Below are 25,332 nucleotides of genomic sequence, written 5' to 3' on the forward strand. Positions count from 1 at the left end.
TCTGAATAATTAATTTGGACAGTTTATTTCAATTTACAAAGAAGCTTTTATGAAGTTAATACTGAATCGGGAAAGTCTTCATGATTAATTCTTCACTACATACAATTATTTTCAATTATACAAAAGGGATATCAGGAATGTACAAAGAAGATCTCGGCCATGAAAATATAAACTAATGAATTGGATTCATAATCTCATGGAGGAATTTAACATGTCTGACCAGCATATATATGAACAGAAGCACTTACAAACTGAGTCCTAAAACCCTGCTCAGACTTTCTATCTCCTGCCGATAAACAACTTGTTTCTTCAACAACAGAACAAACTGCTGATGTGAAAGAAGAATGTAGAGACCTTTCATATTCTCTCACACGAACAAAGATGAACTTATTTACTGTGACTTATCTAAATGTTTGTGCTTCTTTTTCTACTAAAACAAGTAAATGGGTCTTAATTATTAGACAAGATAATTTTAAATATATTTAAAATATTTAAAACACTTCTATTTTTCATATCAACACTGTAAAAACAAAAACAAACCCCACAAATGCAGTGATTTTCTCACAAGATGAACAAATCAGTCGGGGAATGTTAAGCATTGAAAACAGTGGTTTTTAAGATCTGCTATTTACACATTAAAAAAGCTCACGCTGCTTTCTCTCTAAAGGGAGAGAAGGAGCTGAAATTGCAACTTAGGTTTGACTTCAGTAGTTCTTTTATAAGTAAAATTTCCGCAATAGTGAAACTAAGCTGCACAGAAGAAATGAATGATTTATACAATACCCTCCAACAACTGTAGAATAATTAAGATAATTTTAAGCCACTGCTGTTTCTCTCATGAATTCCTCAAGGACAGTCACTACATTTCTGGCTTCTGGCATTTCTGCGTGCTCTACTTTAACAATCTTCAAAAGGATGTCTCCGCTGCCACAGTTCTTTAAAAACGTGTAACACTTGAACAAGGCGTAGTGGTTCATTTCAGCCTGTCGAATGAACCTCTTCAGGTTGTTAATGTCCTGTATTGCCTGCGAAGACAGTTAAAAAACATTTTCTTATCTTTGTACATGGAAAGGAAATATACTATAATGTGCAGAACTGAAGGAAGAATAGCAATAAGGACAAATGAATTGATGTAAGAATTCAGTGGTAACGTGTCCTTACCACATGTGAACAATTACCTTCAATTTAAAGTTTTCCAGAATTTGCTGGAAGAGAAACGGATTTCCACCTTCTGCACCATTTACAAAAGCATGCATCCAGTCCTCACAAAACCTGTTGCTTCCTGTTAAGGGTTCAGGAACACAGAGAAGGCATGAGCAAAAAGTAAACCGGCTCAGTATAGATACATAGCTGCACTCACCTTGTTTCATACAACTGACAATATCTGAGCCAGCAATTAATTCTAAAGGTAAAAAAAACAAAAACACAAAACCCACATGGGAAAGCAAACACAGCTACTGTGATTACATGAAATTCTGCTCTGATTGTTGAATTCAGTTGTCAAAAATCCAACTGGGAAAAAGAAAAAAAAAAAAACAGCTTCTCAGAAGTGTGAACGTTACAGTTTCATAGTCTGCAAACCAGAACTGGTAAAAGAGATTACTGCCCGATAGGAAAATCACATATGCATAAGCATATGAGCTTCTGAGTATCCTCAAATACCTCTAACACCAAGGAGTCTCAGCAGCCCTAAGGAATACAAAGGTGTTAACAGCTGTAATCTCACCTGCGTTGTGCAGCTGAGGCTGGGCTCCAATACAGTCTACAACCATCGACTTGTGCTGTTCCTCAGTCATGGCAATGCACAAGGAGGTCATTGTGCCTTCCTGAACAAGGCCTTGCAGGCTGGCAGCTGCCAGAAACCTAACACAAAAACTACTGTGAGCTGCTGTTTCTACATAGCTTCTGAATGAGAAGAGGAAAGTATCACACACAAAAGCAGTTAATCACAGGTTCCTCTGTCTCAAAGCATCCTTACCTGCTGATGTCTTTTTCTGTTCTTTCATCTGCATTTTTTACTTCCACAGGAGTATAACTCAATGCCTTAACAAACAAAAAAGTTAAAGAGTTGATCACAGTTTGGATATTACTTCTCTTGCTTTTCTAGCAGGAAATACGTAGCATATTACTTTAATGTTGCTCTTTTCAGAGTAAGAGAAGAGGCCAAGAGAATATTCCACATTATAGTAATTGCAGCCAGCTTTGCATTCAGAATACAGTGATTACACTTTACTGGCTATTCCATCCCAAACTAAAAACAAACAATGATAAACAAACAAAAATAATGCAGAAGATGTTCCTAATTTACTCCTGTTTGAGAAAGGAAATGTAAGAAACATTTTAAACGTGTTAGAGATATTGAGATATCTGCAGAACCTCTTTTATTTAGTTAGTTTAAAATACACATACAGCATGTAACAAGAAGGCCAGTTTCTCCTGGAAGAGCTGCACTACTCTCTGAATCGGGCATATGGAATTCTCAAACCAGCTTCTTAAGTAGGGCTTAACGCAAGTCTCCAACGTTTTCTGCTGTAAAACATTAAAACATCAAAGTTTTTAGCCTGTTAATAGCCTATTCAACATAAAATACTTAAATGTCAAATACTTTTTCATTTCAAACCACACTACATCAAATAATGAGTTTGACATTTCAAGCCATGCTTTCTGCAATGTCAGCTATGAAGGGGAAGAACTGTAATATCTGATATCAAACATTCCATCGCATCACGGTGCATTCTGAGCATAGAGCACACACCAGCAGACAAGATGAAACAGAAACAAAACGCAGTTTTCACTGGAGAAACTGACAAGACCACCAGTAAAAATCCTTCCTTGTGGTTCAGAACTGACAGGACGCCATGTAGACACAGAGACCCCTCCTGTAGATTATTATATTTCCTTAGTCGTTCTTCTCTGTGGAGCTAACTGCAGGTAACCCCAAAGAGATTTATGATTGGCACAAACAAGTCCCCTTTTTCTTCCTCTTGACTTTTGTGGTTAACAGTACTCTATAACTCTATAGACATTCACTGTCTCCACAGTGAAGCCAGTATCTATCTCTCAGTGTTTGTTTTTCTATACAGTGATTCTTCTGGTTTGCCTGAGTAACAAGTTTGTTTAGAATGTCATTTTCAGCACTTAACAAGTATGAAAAGTTAGACCTTACCTCCAAGTCAAGGCTTAGCTTCAGACTTTGAGTGTATTTGTCCAGTTCAAGTCTGAAAGTATCTTCTTAAGGAAAATACGATGCATCAATTCAGATCCACATTTTGTGCTTACAGTATATGCTTGTTTTTGACATTTTCAGTTATGTACACACTGGAATGTGCATAAATGGTCTGATTTCAGTGAGAACACGGACAAAAAGAGAATATCATTTTTCTGTCATCTCCCTCTCCATTCAGATATGGAAAGATAAAGGTAAGGATATAGTTCCAGACCTTTCTCTGAGCCACCAAGGAAACAAACTACGTATTCCGGAGCATTGATTTCTGATTCCAGCGTTGCTGTTTCAAGAAGACTTTCTTGTTGGAAAAGACAGTAGTAACAACCAACCTTACATTCTGGAATGCTGTGCAAGAAAGAAAAAAAGTTGTTAAAGATATTACTTTACGTTAACGTAGAAAGTGTCATTCACATACAGCTGTTATCAGCAGCAATAGGCTTGGAGCATGCAATCACAGTTAAATGTAAGTTTAAAGCTAGATGATGACAAGGCGTGCAGTGCTGCCAGTGTTTCTTAGACCTTCTGATTCACAAGTGATTTTTACAAGCATCCCTTACCTCAATTCCACAGTTGCTACATTCCCCATCTCTTCAAAAACGGCTCCTTTGGCCAGACGTTTAGCAATAAAACTACGCAGCTCAGTTTCTGCTTCAGCTGGTAAGTTGGTGTCCAGCAAAGAGAGGCTGAAGTCCGGGCCGGGAGGGCTCCCGGGCGCCGCGCCGCCATCGCCGCCATCCGCTCCCCGCCGTGAGGACCTGAAGGCAAAGAGCTCTTAACACACCTTTGTGTGCGGGCGGAACGGGCGCTGGGGAAAGGTCCGGCCCGAGGGCGTTACGGAGCAGGAAATCGGGAAGTTACGGGATAAAAGAAATAACAACGGTCTAACGGAGAGGGAAGGTGGAAATAAAAGCAGAATTCAGAGGCTGGCAGCGCGCAGGGCCTGGAAACGGCAGCCAACGAGGCCCCTCACCTGCAGCTCCGGTAGCCGTACAGGCTGTGGTACGTGCTGCCGTGCCGCTCCGGCCGCCGCTCGTCTCCCGCAGCGCCGCCGCCCTCCTCGCTGCTCTCCAGCTCCCGCTCATCGCCGTCCGGCAGCGCTGACAGCATCTCGACCACCGCCCGGCCCCGCCGCTACAGCCGCACCGCTACGGCCCCGCTACGGCCCCGCCCCCAGGGCCGGGCAGGTCGTGCCTCAGCGCCGCCCTCTGCGGGGTGAGGGAACGCGGAACCCGCCGTTCGGGGCCGGCTGGGCCTGTCAGTGCGCGTAGTCGTACCGGAGTGTAGAACTGAAGGAGCATGTGGGCAGAACGAGGGAGAACGAGGCGGTTTGTGCGGCTGCTGCCGTGTGATTTATTGACAGATCCCGCCCGGCTCAACCCGCCCCGCCCCACCGGCCCTGACGCCGACACAACATGGCGGCTCCCGCCCACAGGCATGCCGGGACGGCGAGAGCCCGGAGCCGGTCACGTGGGCAGCCCCCCTTCCCGCCGCCGCGCGGTGCTCGCTGGGAACTCGGGGGCGGCCGTGCCAGGAGGTGCGTGGCGGCCATTTTGTGCCTGCCTCGGTCTGCGCGGCGGCGGCTGCGGGCGCTGGGGGCTCCGTGGGGAAGAAGGTCGGACGATCGTTTTTTATTATTATTTTTATATTTTTTTTTCCTGTGTAGGTTGCGTGTTCCGTCGTCATGGGCCGTAAGAAGAAGAAGCAGCTGAAGCCGTGGTGCTGGTATCCTTCAGTGTGCGCTGTGTGAGGAGCGGGGTGGGGGAGGGGCGCGGGGTGGGCTCTGCGCGTTCCCCTCCTGGTGTCCGCGGAGCTCCGCGCTGCCCCGGGGGCGCCGCAATGTGTTGTTGTTGTTGTTGCTCTTGTATATTTCTTCCCTTCGCGGTTTGGCTTCGTGTTCTCTCCCTGTCTGCGCCCTCAGCCCGGCCCGGGGCCTACCCCGTGTCCTTCCTCTCTAATCCTTCCCCGCCCCCCCCTCCTTGCGGCCTGGTCCGCCCGCTCGCCTTGCGCTGGGCCCGGAGCGGCTGTTATCTGCCTCGAGGGCAGCTCCGTGAGCAGCGCCGTGCTGGGCGTTAATCGGCGAGGCACGAGTGGTGGCAGGAGGGAGATCTGTTGGAAAGAGCGTTTTAGAATTGTATAAAACAAGTATTTACTGCGTCAGAATGTCTCAGCGTGTAAAAATACCGATGGGTTTTTCACCAGTCAGGCCTTTATAATGTGCTTTTTGTTGAAGAATGATTACAAGTGTACTTCTATGTGTTTTTTATTTATTAATCCTTAGTAAAAAAAGAATTTATAATCCGTTTGGAATTTATTTACCAGATCTCGTTGAAAGTGAACGACAGGCTGTTAAGGAGCAGTTAGTACCGAGTGTATCTCCTGTGTAGCTGCATCTGCTGGAGCCTTCGTGCTGAGCTGCACAAAAGAAACGGCCATTTGCCTCGTTATGCAACAGCTTGAAAAGTTCCTCAAACATTTCAGTTTAGAAACACAAAGTTCTGTTATGGTTGCCATGAGTTGTGTGGTGTATTCAGGTTTTGGTCAGATGGGTGGCTGGAAAGGGAGTTTTCAACTGAAACTATTTTTCTCTTCCATAAACATTAGCTGCCATTATACGTTATTAAATGGGTGCTTCAGAGTATTTCAGAGTTGCTTCCCATTTACGGATCTCTCGCCTTTCTCCTTTTCTTCTCTAGCAACATCTTAATGTAAAAATAGGTAAAGGAGGAAAAAGAGTCCATTAGAAATAACTGTGACTTAAAAAGCATCTGTCAGAATGTTACGGTTATGGTTGCATGGGCACATCTTGCTGTTCTCTGATTGGAGTTACTGGGTGATGTGAGGTTTGGCTTCATACATTGATGGAACGTTTGTGTTCTAAAAGCTCAGGGTTGCTATCTGTGCTTTCAGTTTCCTTTAGGGAAAAAAAAAAACAACCCAGGTGCTAATTAGCTCAGTTTCAGTGTCAAATATTTCCTTAACGATCTTCAACAGGTATTGTAACAGGGATTTTGATGATGAAAAAATCCTTATACAGCATCAAAAAGCAAAGCACTTTAAATGCCATATATGTCATAAGAAATTGTATACGGGACCTGGTTTAGCTATCCATTGCATGCAGGTAAGAAGTTTTAGACTTGCAGAAAGCTTTTCTAAAATTGGAGTTAATAATCAACTTAAAAAATGTGTTCTCTCGGGGTTTCCACAGTCCTGGAAAATGATGAGAGAAAGTAGCGTTAAGCTTCAGGAGCTGCTGTCCTGATGTGTCAGCACTTTGTATGGTGGGTATGCAGCAGAGCTATTCCTGGTCGGTTTTTGAGTGTAGGAGCGGATGAACTGCATTGTCTTGGTGATCAGAGTTTATCAATTACTCTTAGAAGTTAATAGTAGTTACAGTGGCTACAGGAGTACATATCCTGAAAATGGCTGACTAGAGATATTCTTCCCAACAATAATAATGCTCTGTTTTTTGAAATGAAACTAGTGCAGAAAAACCTGAATCTAACCTGAGTTTTGACCAGGAGGGTTTTTTCTTCCCTTTTTAGGTACATAAAGAAACAATAGATGCTGTTCCAAATGCTATTCCTGGAAGAACAGACATTGAACTGGAAATCTATGGCATGGAGGGCATTCCAGAAAAAGATATGGAGGAACGGAGGAGGTTACTTGAACAAAAAACTCAGGGTAAAGTGCGATCTATCTGGTTACCGGTCATCTGCACGGCACTTTGCTTAAATTGTTCTCATTTTTGAGTGCATTAGCTCACTTGAGGTGAGCACCGAGTCAGCCCTGGGAGCACAGGTGAAGGCAGTTCATTTTGTGACCAGAAGGGGTGGAGCCTGGCTGCACCTCTCCTAGACACCATTTAAGGGCTGACTGCCACTGGGGAAAGATCTCTTTCTGGAGATTGCTCCTCGTGGAGTTTTTCTGTGAGCCCAGGACATGGGTGAGCATTTCATTTATTGTTTATTATCTCTTTCCACCAAGAAAATATACAACCTATAAAATACCATCTTAACCGCACCATTCTGCTCACTGTACGTTTGTTGATTGCACAGTGAGCCACTTCCCTTTATTTTTTGTACGTTGTTTCTCAAATTATGCGGATTTTTGAACGTGCTGATAAGACTTGAAATTGTTGTCATTCCAGCTAGGGTACTCCAGATAAAAACTTCATAAAATGTTGTTTACTTTTCTCTGACCGTATGCATTGTACAATTCAGCAGAAAGCCAGAAGAAGAAGCAACAAGATGATTCTGATGAATATGAAGATGATGAATCTGCAGCTTCAACTTCATTTCAGCCCCAACAAGTTCAGCCACAGCAGGGGTACATTCCCCCAATGGCACAACCAGGTTTGCCTCCTGTGCCAGGTGCACCAGGGATGCCTCCTGGTAAGGGTGCTATTTTTGAGCTAGTTATTAAAGCGCTGAGTAGGGATACAAATTTCTACTTGGAATAATAATCTACTAATTTGTATTCTCCAGTGCAGTGGGTTTGTGGTCTGAAAATAGTTGCATGTGAGCAGTTTGTTCAGGTTCTCCCTGCCCCTGGTGCAGGGGCGTGCATATCTTCCTCAGTAAAGCAGTTTAAAATAGCTAATGTTTGCATCTAGCATGAAAAACTGTCAGTGTGATACTGAGACAGATGAGTAGTTTAAACACAGATCTACTTTTGTGATATTCCATGACGAGATTTTAGAAATAGAAGGCAGAAGAATTGGTGCTGGATTTATGTTAATGTAGGATGGAGAGTTTACGCACAGAATACAACTAACCTTGCAGAAAGCATTTCAGTTAGTGAAAGTGAAAACTGACCTTTCTGATATCTTCTACAATATTGAGGCGTGCTCTTTAGAGATTCTAGTGAGAAAGGTTGCATTGGGTGTCCTGCAGGATTGGGATCCATGGATCAAAGTCAGGGTTGTAGATAATCTTTTATATCTCATTGTTTGTAAGTAACGTTTCAAGAACAAGTATTTTGCAGCTTCCTGTATTTATTAGGTTTGGTGATGGATGTACATTGTTGGTGTTGTTTAAAATTCATGTTTCTTTCCTTAAGGTATACCACCACTAATGGCAGGTGTCCCACCCATGATGCCTGGAATGCCTCCAGTTATGCCTGGAATGCCACCTGGGTGAGTAGCTAGGAAGATTTACAATGATGTTTCCATGCTGTGTGTTAAATTGTCACAGAAAGTGTAAAGCTAATTAGAAATAACATGTAGGAGCCTGTGAACTCTGTAACCTTAATGCTAAGATACACCAAAAATCTGGATGGCTATAAACCAACATTAAAAATACAGCCCAACTGTGAGTTTATGTGTAAAGTTTGTTGCTTTTCTTCTGATCTTATTTTGTAATTTTATAATGGTTTTTAAATGTGTTGTGTTGGTTTAAAGCCTTATGTGAAGCTCTGGTTTGTGTGACACATGTCATACCATCTGGCTGTCAGTCATCCAACCCATCCAGGAAAAATACTGGATAGTTGAAATATCTTTAAGTATGAGAATAAAATTCATGTGTATTGGGCAAGAGTAAGTTGTTGGTATTGATGTTTGTTTGGGATGTACACCTTACCCTTTCATAATGTGTTTGGAAAAATCACAGTTAGATTTTTGATTTTGTCATAAATTTTCACAGATTACATCAACAAAGAAAATACATGCAGTCATTTTGTGGTGGAAACATGTAAGCATCTCATTAATGTAATTATAGGTACATTCATTATGCCATTTTATATTGTATATTTGATAAGATTGAAAGTTGTCTTACTGAAAACATCTAAATTTTGCTGAAGTGTTTGGGGAAAATGTCTAGCTATGTTTTGTTGTATAATGAAGTTTTTATTCTTTATTTAAATGCTTGTTACAAAATTACATGCTGTAGGAAACACATCCTGCAGAATATTAATTAAATAGGCACTTGGGATTTATATCCTTTCTTGCATCAGAGTACGTACAGCTCCGTGTGCTCGGTCCTTTACCTGTAGGACTTAGTGCAGATTTGTTTTTGTTTAAAGTTCACTGAGGTGATAGGCTGCTCTCTTCTGAAATATAGATACTCTTTTAACAGTCTTTGAATGTAAAAATAATGCCTTAATCAGACATCTTTGTGGATGTTCATAATTGCAGCTTTTCTGGGTGGAAACTGAACAGAGTTTTATCAAGCTTGCTGCTGTTTAGTTCTCGTTAAGCTCTTTGTTAGTATGTAATGTGTCTTCTAGTGAAATAAGCAAATTAATTTCCCAGCAACTCGCTGTCTGCAGTTTTTCAGGCAGTTACATTTCTGGTGGCAACTTTTGATTTGACAGTTGTCCAGATAGATGGCAAGGCTGACTGCCTTGTCCAGACTTTAATCCAGAAAAGGGGTGGTAGTACCGTGTTCCCAGCTGTGTGTCAGCATTGGTTGTTCCCTTAGTAGGCAAGTTGAGAAGATAGTATGGCTGGGTTACAAGCTGCTATAGAGAGTGGATGCTCACCTCCTCATGATTCATTTTGATTTTGAAATGGGAACAGTAAATGTTTCTTGACTTTGCTATGTAAAATAGGAACTGCTTCATAGTGATGATTTGGCACGTGTGGGCTGCTACGTAACTGTTTAGTTTCCTAAATAAGATAATAGATACTCCTTCATTCTGCTTGCTGTAATCCAGCTTCAAGTGTCTGGAAGTATTCTGAAGTGTATCTCAAGAGGGGCACTAGTTCTGGAGTCTGGTAACAGAGGAAGTAAAAGCTTGGGGAGTTAAAGTTCAAATGAGAAGTATTTGGAGTTTGTATGTTTTTTTTTTCCTCGTTGAAAAACACGTAACTGCAGTCAACTGGTTATTGATTGCTTCCTGAAATTATGTGCTGTGTTATTATATCTAATACAGGTACTGTGCCAGTGTTTTGGTGGTTTATCGTGTGTGTTTGTTCTAATGATCACTTTACTCAATAGGATGATGCCAATGGGTGGAATGATGCCTCCTGGGCCAGGAATCCCACCGCTTATGCCTGGTATGCCACCAGGTAAGTCAGGATTGTCAGACAGATATTGTGGTGAGAGCTAAATGATTAATTACACTGAGATTTAGGATTTGTGTAGAGAGTATACAGATGTCCACTGCCAGCTTTTTGCTGGCAGCCTTTCATAGCAGCTCCCTCTTATAGATTTTGTAATAGTCTTAACTGCAGTGGTGGCAGCATAGAGACTGTCCTGGAAACAAATACATTGATTTATTTGAGAGTATGAGCTTTTTTGTTGTTGAAGCTATGATGGAAACATACAACTTGATTCAGTATTGCTCTGAAGTGCTTAAGGGGACTGCCTACATATGGACCTTTATTGGTGATTAGCAGCAAAAAAGCAGTAAAACTACTTGAATGTTCTAGAGAGGGACATGGAGAATTAATAGTTTTGATGTGAGTTTGTGACCTCTGGTCCTCTTAAGTTGCTGTGTATGGTGACTGCTGGCTATACCTATTGGTTTAAAAGTAGGGAAGGCTTTGTCATAAAGAATACTGGGAACAGAATCCTTTAACGGAATACTCCTGTTCTTGAGCCTGAGACATTACATTCTTTGTGGTTTGTAGGTATGCCACCACCTGTTGGTCCTCGTCCTGGGATGCCTCCTATGACACAAGCACAGCCTGCTACTGCACCAGGCATTCTTAACAGACCTCCAGCTCCTACTGCATCAGCACCTACCCCTCAGCCTCCAGTTACTAAACCACTCTTCCCAAGTGCAGGGCAGGTAAGGTATCTCAGTCTGGAATCTATCGGTGTAATTTTCAGATTACCCTGAGTGAGCTTTCTCTGTTATTAGGAGACAAGAAATGACTTCTTGCTTGTGTTGATTATTGAGTTTAATTCATTGTAGTGTTTAAATGAATTTTAAAAGGTTGTTTTGTTTGTCTTATAACAGCCATGAAACCAGACAGAAGTTCTGTAAGCAGTGGGGAAGAAAGTAGCAGGCAAAACAGTTCTTTCATTAATCCCTTTAGTTTGCATTTTATAAGGGTGCTTTGGGTGGGTGAAGGGAGGCATCAGTCAGCTGTAGGAATCTGATTGCATAGAACTTAACCTAAAGCTGCTTAAGTGTAAATCTTGACAAGACTTGTTCTCTTTTGTTCTCTTAATAAGGGGTTGTTCAGCAGCAGAAGGCCTAATTAATTGTATAATTCTGTTCAGACTGGATTAAACTTTGTCTGAATCATTTAAGTAAGGCAGTAACGCTGTTTAAATGTTTTGGGAAGTGGGAATTGGTAGAATGGCTTGTGACCTCTGTATTTTGTATTCTCTTGCTCTGTGTAAGTCCTTAAGTATTTAACCTTCATGGTGTCCTATTTGCATTTTGGACTTCTACAGGGAAGATACTCATTTACAAAAACACAGCCCCTAGCATAAGAAATCCTTTCATCTGGATACTTTCCACCCATTTGTTTGGAGACTTTTCACTGTTTCCTTTCTTTTATGCTACAGATGGGGACACCTGTCACAAGCTCAAGTACAGCTTCCTCCAATTCAGAAAGTCTGTCAGCGTCTTCTAACGCTCTGTTTCCTAGCACAGCACAAGTACGCAGGAAGTCACAGTTAAAAACAAATTGCTTTGCAACTTAACCCTTTGGACCGTTCTGTAAAATCTAAAATTGACTAAACATCTTCAGATAATTTGTTATATTCCTGATTATGTTTAGCTGGTAAAACTGCAGAGTCCTTAACTGTGAGTTGCATCTTAGTAGAAATAAGCATGTTAAAGCCCAATTTTTTTTTTTTAGACAGTGTGCGAGTATGAAATGCGATGTCCTGGTTCTAAAGGGTTAAAAAAGCATGAAAGCAGTTAAATGCATTTTAGTGGCAGTGGTTAGCTTGATGCATGGTGAAGGCTTTTTAGTTCGGTGTTTAATACAGTATGTCAGAATATAGGGGATTTGTGATACGTGCTACATGCAGAAAAATTGAGATATTTTTAGTAGGAAGTTCAGCAAGGAATTGCAAACATACAGTGACCAGAAACAGAAGCATTCTCTCATAACTAAGGCTTGCTTTGAAGATTGTTGCATCTTCACCGTGGTAAAGCCAACTTTTCTTCTGAAACTTCCACTTAAGAGCAATGTAGGAAAGATTAAATACTGTCATCTTAGTGGACCTCATGTGCCTTGAGTTGATTCTGTACTTGAAAGTGATATTAGATCTGTAGAGAGATACAGTTCTTTAAAGAACACTGGGGTACTTTCGGAGAGAATGCTTACAGCAAAAGACCTGACACACTATTTTTCTTAATGTTCAGTAACAATGTTTTTAAACACCTAATTTTAATGAATGCTAACACTTTGAGCTGTACTCTAAACTAATGGTGGCTAAAGTATGCTAGTTTATTGAGAAAATTGTGATTTTATGCTTATAGGCTGTTAGTAAAACTGTAATTTAGGAAGGATTTAGGCCTTTACCAGCCTCATTATTTGAGGTGAAAACTTTGTTAGGATTTTTTGTTGTTCATTTTTTCTAGTTGTGGCTTTTGACCTGCGAATTTTAGACTTTCCCGTGCGTGTGTGTTTGTATGTATGTATATACTGGGTTTTATTTTGTCTTGTTTTCAGTTGCTTTAGTATGTTATAAGGCTGAACTTTACTTTTGTCAAGCTTATTTTAATTATGTATTTCATTGGAAGGTTTCAGAGGTCTAACAGATGTAATTTAAGTTTTCATGTGGTTTAGGAAATAAATATTGATCTATCTCTGTGCTTCGCAGGCTGCAGCGGCTGTTCAAGGTCCGGTTGGTACTGATTTCAAACCTTTGAATTCTACAGCAGCAACAACAGAACCCCCCAAACCTACATTCCCTGCTTACACACAGTCTACAGCCTCAACCACTAGCACCACAAATAGTACTGCAGCTAAACCAGCTACATCTATAACAAGTAAGCCTGCTACCCTTACCACAACCAGTGCAACCAGTAAGTTGATCCATCCAGATGAGGATATATCACTGGTAAGTTAACGTATTTTCATTATCTTGCTGAAAATGCTACTTATGCTGATATGGCTGACTTAATTAGAATATATTCTGTGCTCTGTGTAACAGTTTAGTAAAGGTGAGACTGCAAAACATGCAGAGTTTAAAGAATTATGCTTTGCTGAAACATCCTTGGTTGAAAACTAGTGCCTGGTATACTGCATTGGTCCTGCTTCAGATCTAAGCCTTACTTTCCAGCGATAAGGAATTGTTCAACCCAAAATATAGCTTGGAATTCATTTCTGCATGTGACTTAAGCTTGAATTTAACTAAGTCCAGCTAGTGAGTATCAAAAAAAAGGCTTAATGTGTGAAATTTTCTTGATGCTATTGCAGCGATCAGAAATCAGGAATTCGTGGATAAAGCAAGCAAATGTTCGTTGTAGTCCATGTGTCTTTAGATTTGCTTTTCTCTCATGTTGTGAGGAACTGATGTTCTTCAGAGAATTTGTGTTATGTCCTGGATTGATCAGTGTTAGTACAGTAACTTTGAAGGAAGGGAGGAAAAAATCCAGAAATGATCACTAGTAGCAGTCTTGAATTTGTAAATAATGGTAATTCCGTGCCTTGAATCTACTTTGTTACATTTTTACTCACTTTGTTATTGCAGATTTTTAGAGTGTGTTATGGTTGTCTGTTACTCATTCTAGGAAGAGAGAAGGGCACAGCTGCCCAAGTATCAGCGTAATCTTCCTCGTCCGGGACAAGCTTCCTTGGGTAATCCACCTGTTGGACCAATTGGAGGTATGATGCCACCACAGCCTGGAATTCCTCCGCAGCAACAAGGAATGAGACCTCCAATGCCACCACATGGTAATTATACATCTCCGTATTTTCTTCTCTTTAAAAGATTTGTTTGCTGTCTTTTTTTGAAATCTGAGATGTCACTTTTCACAAATGCAGCTGTGCCCATTAAAAAAAAAAAAAAAAGAATTCTTTGCATCTTAAATATTTTGTTTATAGGTCAGTATGGTGCTCATCACCAGGGCATGCCAGGCTATCTTCCTGGAGCAATGCCTCCATATGGTCAGGGACCTCCGATGGTGCCCCCATACCAAAGTGGACCTCCTCGACCTCCAATGGGAATGAGACCTCCTGTCATGTCGCAAGGTGGCCGCTACTGATGCTACTACACACGCTCTAATAGGTTTGGAGATTAAACCTTTTCTCATCTTGTGCTGTTAATATAGCCCAGCTTCCGTCAATTAAGGCTTCATTGTGACTTAAATAAATAAAAAAAAAAAAGTATCTTCCCCACATGCAAGGCAACTAGGAACTATTGGACATTCTTATTTTACATGGGAGTTTATTTGGAATATTAACAGGAACTTTTCCTGATGTTGCAATTTATACTGTATGGCTTCTTTTTCATGTTTCATCTAGGTTTTTAGAAGTGAAGTATAGTAAATATGGTTCGTTAAATTGTGAAGGCGCTGGAATTACATGAACATACCACCTTAAAGGCAAGTTCTGTAACATTATGTTGCTATTTGTGAAATGATGCCTTCACAGCACTTCAAGTGCTGTTGGACTTCGTGTCCCCAACATAGTTTGGTGAGGGCTGTAACTGTTCCCAACTACTTGTACATTTAAGTCTGAACATGTAACGATATTTAATGTATTTAGAATTCCTCCTGTTTCAGGGTTTAAGTAAACTGACCCACTAAGGTCGTGTGACTTTTCTGTACTGTTATAAACTTCATTGTAATAAAAGAAGATAAAAATTTATATGCCTTTTCATTCATGACCAGCTGCGGACAACTGCCTGAAAGGTTTGTACAGATGCATGCTGTGGTAGCTGTTGGTGTACTGAACACACTGGTGCTGTTTGGATAAAAGCTGAATTTGCTGTTATAAAACTTCAGTCTTTCCTTAGGTGCACGTCTGAGTAGGCAAGACCTGTACACTTATTAACTGACTCTTGAAAAATGAGGGTGCAGGAGGCTCATCTTAGCTCTTGGTTGTAATTTCTCCCAATGGCATATGTTGCTTTAATTGTGCTTTCTCATCCTCAGTAAATTTTAAATAATTTTAGTCCTGGCACTTAGTTGTAGGATGTAAAAGCAGTTGCTGCAAGGTGCATCCTAGTGCCAGACACGTCCTTTTAGTTCATTCTTCATCTGATTCTTTTTAATGTACAAAAGGATACTCATTTCAAGAGCCTTTTAGATGGAGGTTTCTAGAAGCTTAGGTGCATGTCACATGGGTGAGTGACTTCCAGTTTTTGTATTGAAGTTGACCTGCAAAAGAGAAAAAAAAGTTCATCTCAAGGTGTGTGAGGGAGATCGAGCGGTCTGGAATAACGTAGTGCATTGTATTTTCACTTGTAGAATATTCAGAGCTTCACATTTCATCATCCCTTGGGGATGAACAGTCCATTCCATGTTCTGATCCAGATACAAGACAAGTTTCCTGAGGCAGTTAATGGAAGTGTCTAGTAAGAGGCCTTTTCGTCAGTGCTCCTACTTACAGTTATTAAGGAGTCTTACCATAAAGATTATTTATCTGTTTATGAGTGAAATTATAGAAGAGCACCCAGATCGTAGTTCTTTGTGTGTCTCATCTGGCTGTGTTTAGTGTTTTGTGTTTCCGGTGAGAAGGAGAAGGCGGAGGGAGGAGAAGTGAAGAGAGCGTTCCTGGTCTCTTCATAGCAGGTAGAAGGAGTGGCGAGTTTTTCATTTGCAGGTCAACTTTAAATACGTGTTCCAGCCTCAAGCCTTATCTGTGCAATTTAATTTGTCTCTGTTAGGGCATGCCAGAAAGAATATTAGTGTTTTTGTGTCAGTGTAACTTCTACGGTGTTTTTGTTGTTGATGGGTATTTTATACACTCAATGCTGAGCACTGTGGCTCTTTTATTTGACAGACTTGAGGGATTTTTATCTAAACTTAAGTACTCCACATGGCTTTAATGAGTGCTTCCTGTAGTCATTCAGAAGCACAGTGTGGTTAAAATACTACATTGTCTCTTGCATCAAATTTTTTGGATCGCAGAGTACATCATAAAGACACTGGCACATCCAGTACTTTCTAATGCCAACTAATGGCCTTTGGGTAACGGTGAAGAATTCTCACTTGCTTTTACTGGAGTGTGCAGTTGTTTTCAGACCATAACTCCAAGCCTCTGTTGAGAAGCAGTTCTCCCTGGTCACTGCTGCCTGCCGCTCGCCTGTCAGATGTGCAGCACTTGGCTTGCAGATGTGCTGAGTGGGCCTTGATGGCCGATCTTCTGTTAGCTTTTCATCTTGCTTTTTACTCAAGTCTAACAGATAGAACTCACACCTAAACAGTACTTTTATATTCTGGTTTACTTCCTGGTTTTCTTCTGTTTATCTGATAACTGGAGCAAAGCACTAGAGATCTTCTGTCCCTTTTTGTAACGTTACACATAGAATTCTTGCATTATACGTTGATCTTAACTTCTGCTTTCAGAACCTTGCAAATTCTTGCTTTTTCTGAAGGTCATATTGCTGTTGTAAGAATGCTCAGCCTTCCTGCCCCTAGTAGAACAAATGCCTTCTCCCTTTGTTGTCTTTCTTTAACTTGTTGGTATGTTATTTTCAGATTCCTACTTTTCCTAGGAAAGTAGTTGAGAAGAGTACTGCACGTACTGTTAACTCAGCATGTTCTGCAGGTTGTCTTCACTAGGAGTTTCTCCCATCAAATCTGTGATTTTTCCAGTAATGGCATCGTTCTGTAGCTTATAGAGCCTAGGCTTAGAGTGTGGACACGTCTTAAAATGAAGCTTTTTTTTAGTAGCTGTGTTGTTACAAACCCTCAACTAAGCTCTGCCGTGTGTTATTCACATTGTACCCTAATAATATGCAACAAGCAGTTGAAGGTTTTTTCTTTCTGATCTTTCCCATGGATGCTGCCTTTGCTGCTCCTGTCATTTCTGTGCTGTAAGAGCTGCGATGTGGCTGTCTGTGGTTACTGTTGTGTCTCTTGTGTACTCTTTGAAAACAGGCAGTACTTCTGTGCACGTGTTATCTGTTGGTCCCTGCCTTCATTTCTTTGGATACTGCTTCTTAACGTTCAGAGAGTTGGATTTATGGTGCACTTCCCAAGAAGGGTAAAACAACTTGGAATAATTGCTTACATAGAGGCTCATTACGGTACAAAGTTCAGTCCACATAGCTGTGCATACAGAACTGCTGATACAATGCAGGTGTGCTGGTTTTGCTCTAGTTCATCTTTCCCTGGGTGGAGATTGCAGCAGCATTCATTCAGGACTGCATATGTTGTATTATCGAACCCTAATACTGGCATTACAGGCAGCTTTGTTTATTCATTGTTTTCTGAAATTGTCATGTCAGCTCTCATAATAAAGCAAAAAGTTGGCTGTAGGTCAAGATCTTTGTTTAAATTTGAATACAGTGCCAGTGTTGAATGACTGACCCAAGCGAGGAGAAGATGTCAGAGCAAGATAGGAACATCTTGAGGTTCTGAATTGCCCGTGCGTGGTCTGTCAGTACCATTATGAGAGAGGCTTACCTTGTATATTTGCTGAATTTTAGAGCTAGGTGTCAGATAGTGACATGAGGAGATCTCAGAGTTCAGGCATGTTCAGCAGAAGGCTTGCTGGGATTATTTTGTTCTGTCCTTAGGGTATCTCTCTACTTTGGCCAGGTCTGCTTTAAATAAAATCTTGAAAATTTATCTTATATATATGGACCAAAAGGTCCTTATTTTGTAAAAATGTTTGGAGTTTGTTTGTTTGTTTTTTTATTTCCAGAGATGAGACCTGTAGGTGCTAATAATACATTTGAGGCTGGGATGTATATGTAATAATTTCAGTGGATTACTGTTCCTTGCTCTGTGCATGCATGAGAGAACAAAAGCAAGCTTCTAGAAAGATACTCAGCTGCATCTGCCTCCTATGGTTTCTGCTACTGTTTTACCATATGGACTGATTGAATGATACCTGAATACAGCTATGTCACATACTTTCTTAAAGCTTGGATAAAATTGAATCTGTATCCTGAAGTTATTTTACAGGAATCAAAGCATTGAGAATATGAGATAAAATGTAAAATACGTGAGTCTTTTAAACAGTAAGAAGGGCGTTATGACTCTTCAGCTAAGCTGAGACTGAAATCCAATCTGTGAGCTAGGGCTGCAATATAAAAATTAATACTATTTAAAAATAATAGTAAATGTCTTAATAATTGTACTGGTCTAGCTTCTACATGAAAACTAAGGTGAGTGTGAACGCATTCAGTGGCTGATGGAATCTTTCCCTCTCCATTTGGTGAACTTGAGCACTAAAGTACTCTCAGTTAGGGAAAACCACCCCAAAACAATTGGCTTATGTAACACTGATCAAGTTACAAAGCACAACAAACTGTCCAAGAGAGAAATAGCTGCAAACAGTTTGTGTGGGCCTGCCAAAATAGGTGATGTAGCCGTCATTTCTTTTGGTTTGCTTGACCACTGGAATTTTGTTAACTTTGAATGCATGTCTTTCACTTAATTGGGTCATGTTTTTTCTAAAACTCCAATTTTTCTTCTTCCTATAGCCCTGCCATAGGACAGGCTGAGGCAGAGTCTCAGTGTTGCCCTGTTCAGTCTGAGGCAAGTGGGATTTATTTTATTCGTTCTAGGGGCTTTCACAGCTTTATGGCTGTTGGATATTTATGTCCCCAAACTTGCAGCAAGTTTGGTGAAGGCCCCTACATTTATTTTAATTTAGGTTTTAATTCTCTTTTGGTAGATGGGCTCTATATTAATATTTATCTTCTTGTTATCACTGTGTTTTCAAGAGTCTCAGGGGGAGGGAAGATGTTTTGAGAGGTTCGGGTACTGTTTCTCTTAAGGAATGTTTCCTTCGTGACTGGTCAGGGAGTCCTTCAGCCACGCTGTACCCCTACCCCCTTCCCCTGTGTTTTATCTGTGCTGTATTTGTTCTGCTTTTGGTAATGTGACTTTTTATACATGCTGCTAGTTCAAAACCTACAGATTAATTACTGAATTTTCTAACTAAGAAGTGACATTCCTCATCACACAGACTTGCAGCCTAAATTACAGTTGCAGTGGAGGAGGACATTAACTGCTGCATTTGAAAGCTGCACCACAACAAATATTAATGTAGAGCCCTGTGAAGAACTAGAAATTCCAGTCGATAGAAGAATGGGAAAAGAAAGCTGAAGTTCTTTCAGTTTGTTACTTCCAGGAAAACCTTTTCATCGATCACTTAAATACACTGAGCTTTGCAGTAACTTGTCTGTCGCATCAGTGTACTGGAAAAAAAAGTCTTACTTGCTGGAAACCTTGTGGGCTTGTTGCATATCCAAACTGCTGAAGGTTATGGCTGTCTGAATTTACTACTTTTGCAGAATAGCTGGCAAAAACTTCTACGCTTTGTGAAGAAAATCAAGCTTTACGTTGCTGCTCACTTGGAGTACTCTGATTTTTGAATGCTTGAGGTGGCTTAAAGAGAGCTTCAGAAGAGCAGGTTTTATCCAAGGAAGTTCTTTATTTTGGAGCACAATGTGGTTTTCATTTCTTCAAGGGTGTGATCAGTAATGACCCACTTGGAGATTTTCAGCAAGTTGAATTAAAGGATAAGGAGTGGATTTCTCATGGGGGGCCGGAGTAGTCTCTGACTGCAAAGTTGACGTGTCCTCTGCTCACTTTTTCAGAGTAATTACTGATTTTCTTACTGTGGTGCTACACTTAGAACAGTGCTTTAAGATACACCACCACAACTGGTCGTTGTTTCACTTACTCAGTCTTCAGGAGCATTTGGCTTAATTCTTATCTCCCTAGAGTATCTAAAGAAGCCATTCAGCTCAGTATTCAGCATGGCTTGTACTTCTGAATCTCTGAAAGACTCAAGATGGGGGAAAAAAAAAACATGTTGAATGCATTGTGCTGATTTTTGTCATCAATACCCATTTAAGAATGATGCAGCATGGGGTAGTTTTTATGCAGCTACTTGTATTTAGCTTGTATCACAAACACGTCACTGAAGTTCACACAGATGCTTCATTGTCTGTAATGAAGTGCCCTACTTAGATCCACCCTTGGGCTACCTCAGTACGTTGATATTCTGGTGAGAGCAAACATTCTCAAAATGAACTTTGTTTTTGTTGGAGATAAGTAGGTTCACATGCTCATGGAAAGTGTGTCAGGGATGCAGTTCCTGTCTCCCTTGGCGTTGATCAAGTTTTGTGTACTGACGCTGCAGAGCAGATGAGCCATTTCTTTGTCTTTTTGCATGGTTTCTCACAACACGTGACACTTTGCAGCACCACAATACTGTGGAGCTTTATTCTTCTTAAGGCTTTTGGGAAATTTCAAGAAAATGAATTTCACGCTACTGGAAGATGCATTTGACTCCAGGGTAATTCCATGTCAGTACTGCTATTCCGTGATAACACCATGTGAATTAAGGCTTTTTGCTGTAGGTTTTTCCTGTGGTTCAGATATTCTTTGCGTCTGCCCTTTACATCGCTGTCCCCTTTTGTAAGTCTCTAAGGATTGGACAGGACCTTTTCTGTTCCCTGTTTGGGTGTTGGTGGATTTAGCAGGTTATATCCGTGTTACTCTGACCTGTTACCACAGACTAATGTTTGTGCTTAAATTTGCAGCAACTAATGATGTGCATTTTCCGTTTGCTTTGTGCCTCGTCCTCAAAGGTATGTGTGCAGAGTACTGCTGTCTTTCTGCTCCAAAGGATGGCATGATGGCTCTATGCTGAAAAGGTGCAAGTATCTGCTCAGCCGTAGGAATAGCTGCCCTGTTGTCTCTTTAAAACAACTGAAAAGTTCCCACTGATTGCAGAGGGTTCACAGCTTGTTCTATTGGTGAATCTCTGTTAGCGACCTCCTTCCTGCCTCATGTGGATCTAAGGAGGGTAGTTCCAAAAGAAACTTGCTCTGTAAATGGAACTTATTGGTTTGGAGGGTTGGTAATGCTCTTATTGGCACTCCAGTGCGTGCTGCCAGTATTGCAGCAGCATCACAAAACTGTGTGACGCACTGTGAAATTTCACTTCTAGTGACTGTGATATTGTAGTGGATTGACTCTCATAGGCAGTAGTGGAAGCAGGTTTGGGAGAGCTTGGTATTATTTAATATTGCAGAGAGCTACGTGACTCCTCAAACACTAGGAATGACTGAAATTCTGAATTTTAACCCACTGGTGCTGAGGAGTGAAGGAGAGATGTAGAGAAGTACATGGCAGCAGGAGGTCTGGCTGGCTTCAGTATTGTTCTGTGCCATGCCTGATAACTGCTGTGACCCGCAGTACTCCGAGGAGCAGGCTGCCTCCACACTGCTTTTTAAAGTATGTACTTGCAGTCAAGATAATGTTACCATTGAAATGCTGGCAGGTGCTTCTTCTGAAGCATTTCTGTGCAGTGATTGTGACTGCTGTGATTTTCAGTCAGAACTAAGTGAGGTGAACAGGAGTTTAGGAGTGAGAAGGCTTGGAGGCAGCCCTGGAAGGGATGGAGTGTGCTTTGAGTGGCTGCAGTGTAATGTACAGAGCTGATTGGCTTGGGAGGGTCTGAAAAACCTTTTGATAATTTTCTTGTATTCTCATTTTAAACAGCAGCTTTTTGCAATCTTTTGATTATCGGAGAACGCAGAGTTTTATTCAGGCTCTACTGGAAAAAAATACAACCCTAGTACAGAATTCAGAGATGTTGTGTAGTGAATGCACTTTGCTCCGTGGAAGTTCTTGGGAGGTGTGAGGGAGCCAGGCGTCTCGGCGTGCCGCCTCTGCAGCCAGCCACGTCCGTCCTGAGCTGTGTGCTCCTGGGTGGTGTCCTTCAGTCCTTTGTACTCAGCGTCCCGATGAGTCTGTGCTGGCTGTCGGTGAGGACTTTCAATTATACATCGGATCTCTGTTGTGAGTAATAACACACCTTGTCCCTCCTGAACAAGTTCATGGTGACTTGTTCTATTGTTTTAGGCTCCCCTGAAGTAGTACCAGTCAGCAGCACTGCCGCATCCATGACAGTGAATTAAACTTTGCAGATGAGTCCTGAACATACCTTACAGCTCATCTTTTGTGTGCAAGTAACAAGTTAACCACAAGCAAATGATACTCATGGTGTATGTGTTAGGTAACTACCTTACACCAGATCCCGGTTTCTCATGTCTCAAATTTTATCTTAAATCTTCCCTACATCTTAACCACACTCCCAGGTTCTTTCTAAGTAGGCGCTGAATTTCAACTTCTGCTGCCTTACAAGTAATCAGTAAATGGTTTTGGCAGGCGGCAACTTAGAATTACCCAGAAACTGCCTTACAACCACGGAAACTTCCGGTGTCCCAACTTAGGGAAGTATATAATGCTTGGAAATAAAGATGTCATGCAAAGCTTCTTTCTCTTTGTCCCCCCACTGTGTTGTAGAAGTGTGTGATACGTGCAAGCACTGACTTCCTTAGCTTCTAGTGGAAGAAAATACATTTTGCTCTTTCATTTGTAAAGCGTAGAATAAGGAAACACTGTATGAGAGTGTTTAATGAAGGACCCTGGCAATGTAAGTATTGTGATTTCCTTTCTATTTGTGTTAGGCAATGGGGTTACCTTGTTAAACTTCTGGCTTGTGTATCAAAGTAACAGAAATGTAAGGGCAAAGTGCAAGTCATTTTATAGTTGCCTTCACTTGGTAAGGTTTTACTCAGTGACAAATTACAGTAATTAAAGTTTGGCAGCTTTTTTTAACTGAAAAACTAAATTCTGGGTTAAGCTCCTTGGTTTAATGCACTTTGTGTTTTTGTCAACTAGCAGCAGAATTTCAGCATTTGCTACTTACTGGTAGAGAAGAAATATCCTACAGCACTGCCAGTACAGGTTAGTTTAATCTGTAAGTACCTGATGTTCCTGTTTGAAATGATGTGTTCAGATGATTCCATTTAAATACAGAGGGAATTTTGATCTCTGAAATGTCACTGTATCTTTGCTATCTACTGCTGTGCTCAGTAGTGGGTGAACATGTAGATAATCTTTTGAAGGTCTCCAATGATTTTAGCTGTGCTTGTGGATTAAGTCGTGTGCAAGCACTTCGGAGGGAAGTTTAACATAGTTAACCTTCACAGGTTGTCTTCGGTGTTTTAAAGTTCTAAAGTCAGCCAGTTCTTCAGTAATGTGCCTGTTAAGGTGGCACATTATCAGTGAGCCAATTACAGGATATTTATTCTTGTATTGGGGAATAAGCATTTTGTTTGTAAGAATTCGTAGCCATAACGTAACCTTTCTTTAGTTAATTACTGTTGCTACCAACAGAATTCCTGCCTTCTATAGCTGGTATGCGAGGAGCTGCTTGTTCTCTGGCTTCTAGCCCACATCCAGTTAAGCCTCATATACTTCATCTCCACATACCAGTATTGGAGATGAAAGTTTGCTGTGCTGTGGCACATAGGATAGATTCACTGCTGGATAAGCTGTGAGACTCTGTGCCTTAACTTACACTCGGTAAGTGAATTATCACGGAGTGAATTTGGGGGCTTTCAGAGGTTGGAGGATAATTACACACAGGGGTAGCGCTGTAGCAGCCAGTCAGATGTTTTATTGGCTCACGTGATGCTCTTTGCTGGTTCTGCGTGCAGTGACACTTGCAGCACTTCTGCTTGTTGGGGGATTTTGAACTTTTTCTAGGTGATGTTGCAGCTCTCATCAGGGTTTCAGGGGGATTCTCGCTGCTCACAGTAGTTGGACACAAAGCCCATCTCCCAGCATCTTCTCTTGGTTTTCAGGTGTTTGCACTAAAGTGTTTGCAAGCAGAGATGTGTAAATTCTGATGATTTTGTGCAGGTGTTTCTCCCTAGAGGAAAAACTAAAGCTGCATAATAACATTTATAGCTTATCTTTGCCTCTTATCTCCTGCAAATTCATGGCATGTTTAATAGGAATTCCTTGGCTGTGAGGCTGTTATCTTAATAGGCCGTGCCTCTTCCTTCTGCCTGCTGTAGTTGATCCTCATTTATGGAGCGCTGTGATAATTATCAAAGTAAGAATAATTAACGGGTTGCTTTTGGCTGCTGGGTTACTATTTGAAATCTCAGTTCTGCCAGTGGATCAATGCTGACCTGCACTCCTTTCACCCCAGCTTGGCGATGAATGAGGTTCTCTACTGTTATATCAACAAACTGTATTTCTTTGGGGTAGGTCCGAGTCTGTTTTCTTTTGAAGTGGGACAAAACAGGAACAGTTTGAGGTTTCATAATCAAGTGGGCAGTTGTGAGATGTAGCTTCAGCTGCAGTTACAGCAGCTGTCCAGTCTAATGCAGCTCTGAAGGAGTAAGTGGGGAACAGGGGCCAGTTCATGCTTAATGACTTCACATTGCCCGTTCAGACACTTGAGTTACAGTGCAGCAAACTCGGACTCCTGTTCTCAGTTCCTTCCTCAGGTAAAGCACAATGTTGAAATACGGCCCACTCTGTAGTTACAGCTTCAGCCGTCGGTATGTCAGGAATGTTGTAACGTGATCAGCTCGTGGGAGTGGTGTGAAGGGGATGGGATCAGGGACCGGGGGCAAAGAAGGGGTGTTGAATTTGATTTCAGAAGGATGGGTAAGTATGTGCATCGCTTTAGTGCATGCAAGTACTGATAATTGTAGCTTAATTTTTATAGCATTCAGTTACAAAGAAGATTCAAAGAAAATATGGAGCTAACATCACTGGCATCCCTTGGGCACCTCCTATGGGCTGTGTGCTTCAGGGATGGGTACTGCACATCCGTATGTATGTATGCTCTGTTTGGTAACAGTCATTAAATATAAGTGAAACGCTGCTGCTGGGTGTTTTTCTCATCTTGAGACCTTTCTAATTACATTGAGACATGCACAGTCCCGCACTCACACACACAGTGTCTCAGTCCCGCACTCACACACACAGTGTCTCACAGTCCCGCACTCACACACATAGTGTCTCACAGTCCCGCACTCACACACATAGTGTCTCACAGTCCCGCACTCACACACATAGTGTCTCACAGTCCCGCACTCACACACACAGTGTCTCACAGTCCCGCACTCACACACACAGTGTCTCATAGTCCCGCACTCACACACACAGTGTCTCATTCACGCACTCACACACACAGTGTCTCACAGTCCCGCACTCACACACATAGTGTCTCATTCACGCACTCACAAACACAG

The 25,332-nt window shown here is 41.4% G+C and overlaps 2 protein-coding genes across 17 annotated transcripts; one reads left to right on the forward strand and one right to left on the reverse strand.

The window, feature by feature from the left end:
- Positions 1–9: 9 nt before the first annotated feature.
- Positions 10–4,479, reverse strand: C17H17orf75 (chromosome 17 C17orf75 homolog). Of its 2 annotated transcripts, none has more exons than XM_072351958.1 (9): positions 4,197–4,479; positions 3,784–3,981; positions 3,431–3,571; positions 3,167–3,224; positions 2,410–2,526; positions 1,979–2,043; positions 1,727–1,863; positions 1,179–1,282; positions 10–1,025 (listed from the first exon to the last, which is right to left on the reverse strand). In XM_072351958.1, exons 1-9 carry the CDS (start codon positions 4,331–4,333, stop codon positions 816–818), a joined length of 1,167 nt encoding a protein of 388 aa, XP_072208059.1. In that variant the 5' UTR covers positions 4,334–4,479; the 3' UTR covers positions 10–815. The 2 variants fall into 2 exon arrangements, with proteins under 2 accessions (XP_072208059.1, XP_072208058.1); XM_072351957.1 differs by having other exon boundaries at positions 2,410–2,529.
- Positions 4,480–4,666: 187 nt separating this feature from the next.
- ZNF207 (zinc finger protein 207) lies at positions 4,667–24,961 on the forward strand. 15 transcript variants are annotated; one of them, XR_011905484.1, is made up of 14 exons: positions 4,769–4,948; positions 6,218–6,344; positions 6,769–6,907; positions 7,447–7,617; positions 8,285–8,360; positions 8,866–8,913; positions 10,162–10,232; positions 10,797–10,957; positions 11,686–11,778; positions 12,955–13,194; positions 13,868–14,030; positions 14,181–14,364; positions 14,601–14,680; positions 18,736–18,846. XR_011905484.1 is itself a non-coding variant. In XM_072351934.1 (13 exons), exons 2-13 carry the CDS (start codon positions 4,908–4,910, stop codon positions 14,339–14,341), a joined length of 1,491 nt encoding a protein of 496 aa, XP_072208035.1. In that variant the 5' UTR covers positions 4,667–4,760; positions 4,890–4,907; the 3' UTR covers positions 14,342–14,945. The 15 variants fall into 15 exon arrangements, 13 of the variants coding, with proteins under 13 accessions (XP_072208035.1, XP_072208041.1, XP_072208036.1 ...); XM_072351934.1 differs by lacking the exon at positions 18,736–18,846 and adding an exon at positions 4,667–4,760 and having other exon boundaries at positions 4,890–4,948; positions 14,181–14,945; XM_072351940.1 differs by lacking the exons at positions 11,686–11,778; positions 18,736–18,846 and adding an exon at positions 4,668–4,760 and having other exon boundaries at positions 4,890–4,948; positions 14,601–14,945.
- Positions 24,962–25,332: the final 371 nt, after the last annotated feature.

This window comes from Excalfactoria chinensis, chromosome 17 (genome assembly GCF_039878825.1).
Source record: "Excalfactoria chinensis isolate bCotChi1 chromosome 17, bCotChi1.hap2, whole genome shotgun sequence".
NCBI lineage: Eukaryota > Metazoa > Chordata > Aves > Galliformes > Phasianidae > Excalfactoria > Excalfactoria chinensis.

Excerpts from the sequence above, each read along its gene's own strand:
- C17H17orf75 (XM_072351957.1), bottom strand. The coding sequence starts at position 4,333 with ATGCTGTCAGCGCTGCCGGACGGCGATGAGCGGGAGCTGGAGAGCAGC. Across the intron at positions 3,572-3,783 it reads GTAGCAACTGTGGAATTGAG|CATTCCAGAATGTAAGGTTG; the intron begins GTAAGGGATGCT and ends TTTCTTGCACAG. Across the intron at positions 2,530-3,166 it reads AGCTAAGCCTTGACTTGGAG|CAGAAAACGTTGGAGACTTG; the intron begins GTAAGGTCTAAC and ends AATGTTTTACAG.
- ZNF207 (XM_072351934.1), top strand. The coding sequence starts at position 4,908 with ATGGGCCGTAAGAAGAAGAAGCAGCTGAAGCCGTGGTGCTG. Across the intron at positions 8,361-8,865 it reads ATGCCTGGAATGCCACCTGG|ATTACATCAACAAAGAAAAT; the intron begins GTGAGTAGCTAG and ends AAATTTTCACAG. Across the intron at positions 8,914-10,161 it reads TCATTTTGTGGTGGAAACAT|GATGATGCCAATGGGTGGAA; the intron begins GTAAGCATCTCA and ends TTTACTCAATAG.